The following is a 2,491-nucleotide window of genomic DNA, read 5'->3' as shown; positions in this document are numbered from 1 at the left end:
AGCTTGTAACACTCCAAAGAGAAAGGAAAAATTGAAATCGCATCATATGACCCCTTTAAATAAACTTGCTTGCGAGGTGAGCGAGGTTGTAGTAATGATGAGCAACAGGTCGTTTACTGGCTAACTCTTTTGGTGAAGTATTTTTAAAGCTCAAAAATAAAGAAATTGATCAAATTCTTTGCAGTGCGTGCAAATCTTTGAAAATATGTATTTTTCTGTGTGCACTTTAAACACTTTTCATCACGAAACCACAAATGTTGCTCTCTTTTCTGCTGTCTTTTTTTACGGGTCTAAATCATTTCCTTGCGAGTTGAAAAGTTTTGCTTGCGAGTGAAGCTGTATCTCAGTGGGCGGTCTCTACCCACCAGGATGAAAGGTCTTTTTCTATTGGTCACTCTCGATTGAAGTGACAGCTTGACCACGCCCACTACGCATTCCCACCACTGCTGCCGCCAGTCTGACAGAAGAGCGAGGTGAGCGAGGTTGTAGCAATGATGAGCAACAGGTCGTTTACTGGCTAACTCTTTTGGTGAATTACTAGGGGTGGGAGAAAAAATTTATCGCAATTTTCTCTTCAATATTCAGAATCGATATGATGCATGCGCTTTATTTGATGACTTGTGGACTGTTCAACTGCAACACCCGCTGACTGCAATGATAGAGCTAGGAATAGCCAGGACAATTTTTAATATAACTCTGACTGGATTCATCTGAAAGAAGAAAATCATATACACCTAGGATGCCTCGAGGGTGAGTAAAACACAAGCCAATTTTCATTTTTGGGTGAACTAACCCTTTAAGAGTTATATCCATTAACATTAATGTGCACATCAAAATTTGTACGTTTCCTAAAATATCAAAGGTTAATATTTTAATAGTTTTGTCTGGATCGGCCGAACAGCCTAGAAGCAATTGGCTAAAACGGTTTATGTAATAAATCTAAATGGCGGACAGACTGGCATGTTTGGATTCAAGGATTAGATTCTCAAGGCTGTGGTATGGGTATCAGATATGAAAAAATGGTATTAAACTATACCTACTTAATTTTGGGTCAAATTACACAACTGTTCTATGAAGGTTTCTATGTGCTAATAAAATAAAATAAGTGCTTACACACCTGCAGTGCTTGGCCTCTAATAATACATTCAACATATCAACGGAACCCAAGTCAACAGCACAGTGGTCCAAACATAATGAGTATGAAAAATATAATGTCCAATCAAGCGTTCTCTGCCATAGTGGTAAAAACAAACTGATGATCCACAGCTTGAGAAACCAAACCTGCGACATTAAATGTCAATGGCAAACCCAGCTGGTCATGGTCACTAAATGCAACCAAATGTTACAGGCACTGAAAGCAAAACTCAGATAAGGTGCAGAGTAAGTCCCACTAGAGCAATTAGAAAAGTCAAAATCTTCAGTGATTGTGCTTCCGTAGACGAGTTTCTTGGTTTTCGAGTTGGTTCTACAGGCTTTTCTGCAAGAAAAAAAAAAAACATATATATACTGTTCCGTAGACGAGTTTCTTGGTTTTCGAGTTGGTTCTACAGGCTTTTGTGCAAGAAAAAAAAAAAACATATATATACTGTATATATATATATATATATATATATATATATATTGTAGAGAGAAGCAATTCTGTCAACTCGTCAGTGTTTTATAAATATGAAATGCTGCAACTATTATTATTATTGCAGTGTGCAATTTAAAACCAAACAAGGATTCCATGTACCTCTGACAACAAGCTGTAGCATCTTTTTCTCATTTAATTTTGGAAAAAAACAAGTGTAGTTTCCTGCATGCGTCAGCTTCAGATCTTTCAGCTCAATTGAGTAGTTTCCCTTTGAATACTCTGAAGGGAAACTTTCTGTACGATTCTTGAACATGTCATCCTGCTTTTCTGTTGAGGGTTTGCCATTTATAATATTTAACACTCTTCTGCTTACATTGTGTCGCCAAAGTACATCAGTACTTCGTTGTTGATTTTCATATAAACATGGCAAGATGACGGAGTCTCCAACAACACTATCAATTTTATCTGCAGAGTTCTGCAGAGACACTGGGGAAAAAAGTAAAAACTTTACTTTAGGAAGCAAACAACAAAAATGCACCAAACATAAAATACATCAATAGTATGTATTTTACACCAAATATCTTAACTGAGGTCTGTAAATACTAACCTTTGCCTGTCAGGTGTAGAAGTAAATAAATCACCCAGCTTCTGCACAAATGAGCAAAAGTAAAGTTAATATTGGTCTTTGATAAACAAAGGCAACTTGCAACAATGCAACAAAAACTATGGTTCTTGTCCACATATATAAACTAAATATTACTACTCAAGAAAAGATTTACATTTCAGACAAATGTGAGTTTTCAATGACAATCATGTACAGATTAGTGCATTAAGCCATACATCACCCTTGTGGTGAACACACACACACACACACACACACACACACACACACACACACACACACACACACACACAGAG

General features: G+C 36.9%; 1 protein-coding gene across 1 annotated transcript in view; it reads right to left on the bottom strand.

Annotated features, from left to right (window-relative positions):
• Window positions 1–741: 741 nt before the first annotated feature.
• LOC107676353 (CD276 antigen homolog) overlaps window positions 742–2,491 on the bottom strand; it is a 21,119-nt gene continuing 19,369 nt past the window's right edge. Inside the window, exons 2-4 of the mRNA XM_016470875.1 lie at window positions 2,181–2,221; window positions 1,733–2,059; window positions 742–1,477 (exon numbers count right to left, since the gene is read on the bottom strand). Coding sequence (XP_016326361.1) covers window positions 1,365–1,477; window positions 1,733–2,059; window positions 2,181–2,221 — 481 coding nt within the window. The 3' untranslated portion in view covers window positions 742–1,364. The remainder of the gene's footprint in view (window positions 1,478–1,732; window positions 2,060–2,180; window positions 2,222–2,491) is intronic.

Source organism: Sinocyclocheilus anshuiensis, unplaced genomic scaffold, assembly GCF_001515605.1.
Source record: "Sinocyclocheilus anshuiensis isolate Anshui unplaced genomic scaffold, SAMN03320099.WGS_v1.1 scaffold4015, whole genome shotgun sequence".
In the NCBI taxonomy this organism is placed as follows: domain Eukaryota; kingdom Metazoa; phylum Chordata; class Actinopteri; order Cypriniformes; family Cyprinidae; genus Sinocyclocheilus; species Sinocyclocheilus anshuiensis.
Note: the sequence above shows the minus strand (reverse complement) of the source record. Positions and strands in the feature narration are given on the sequence as shown.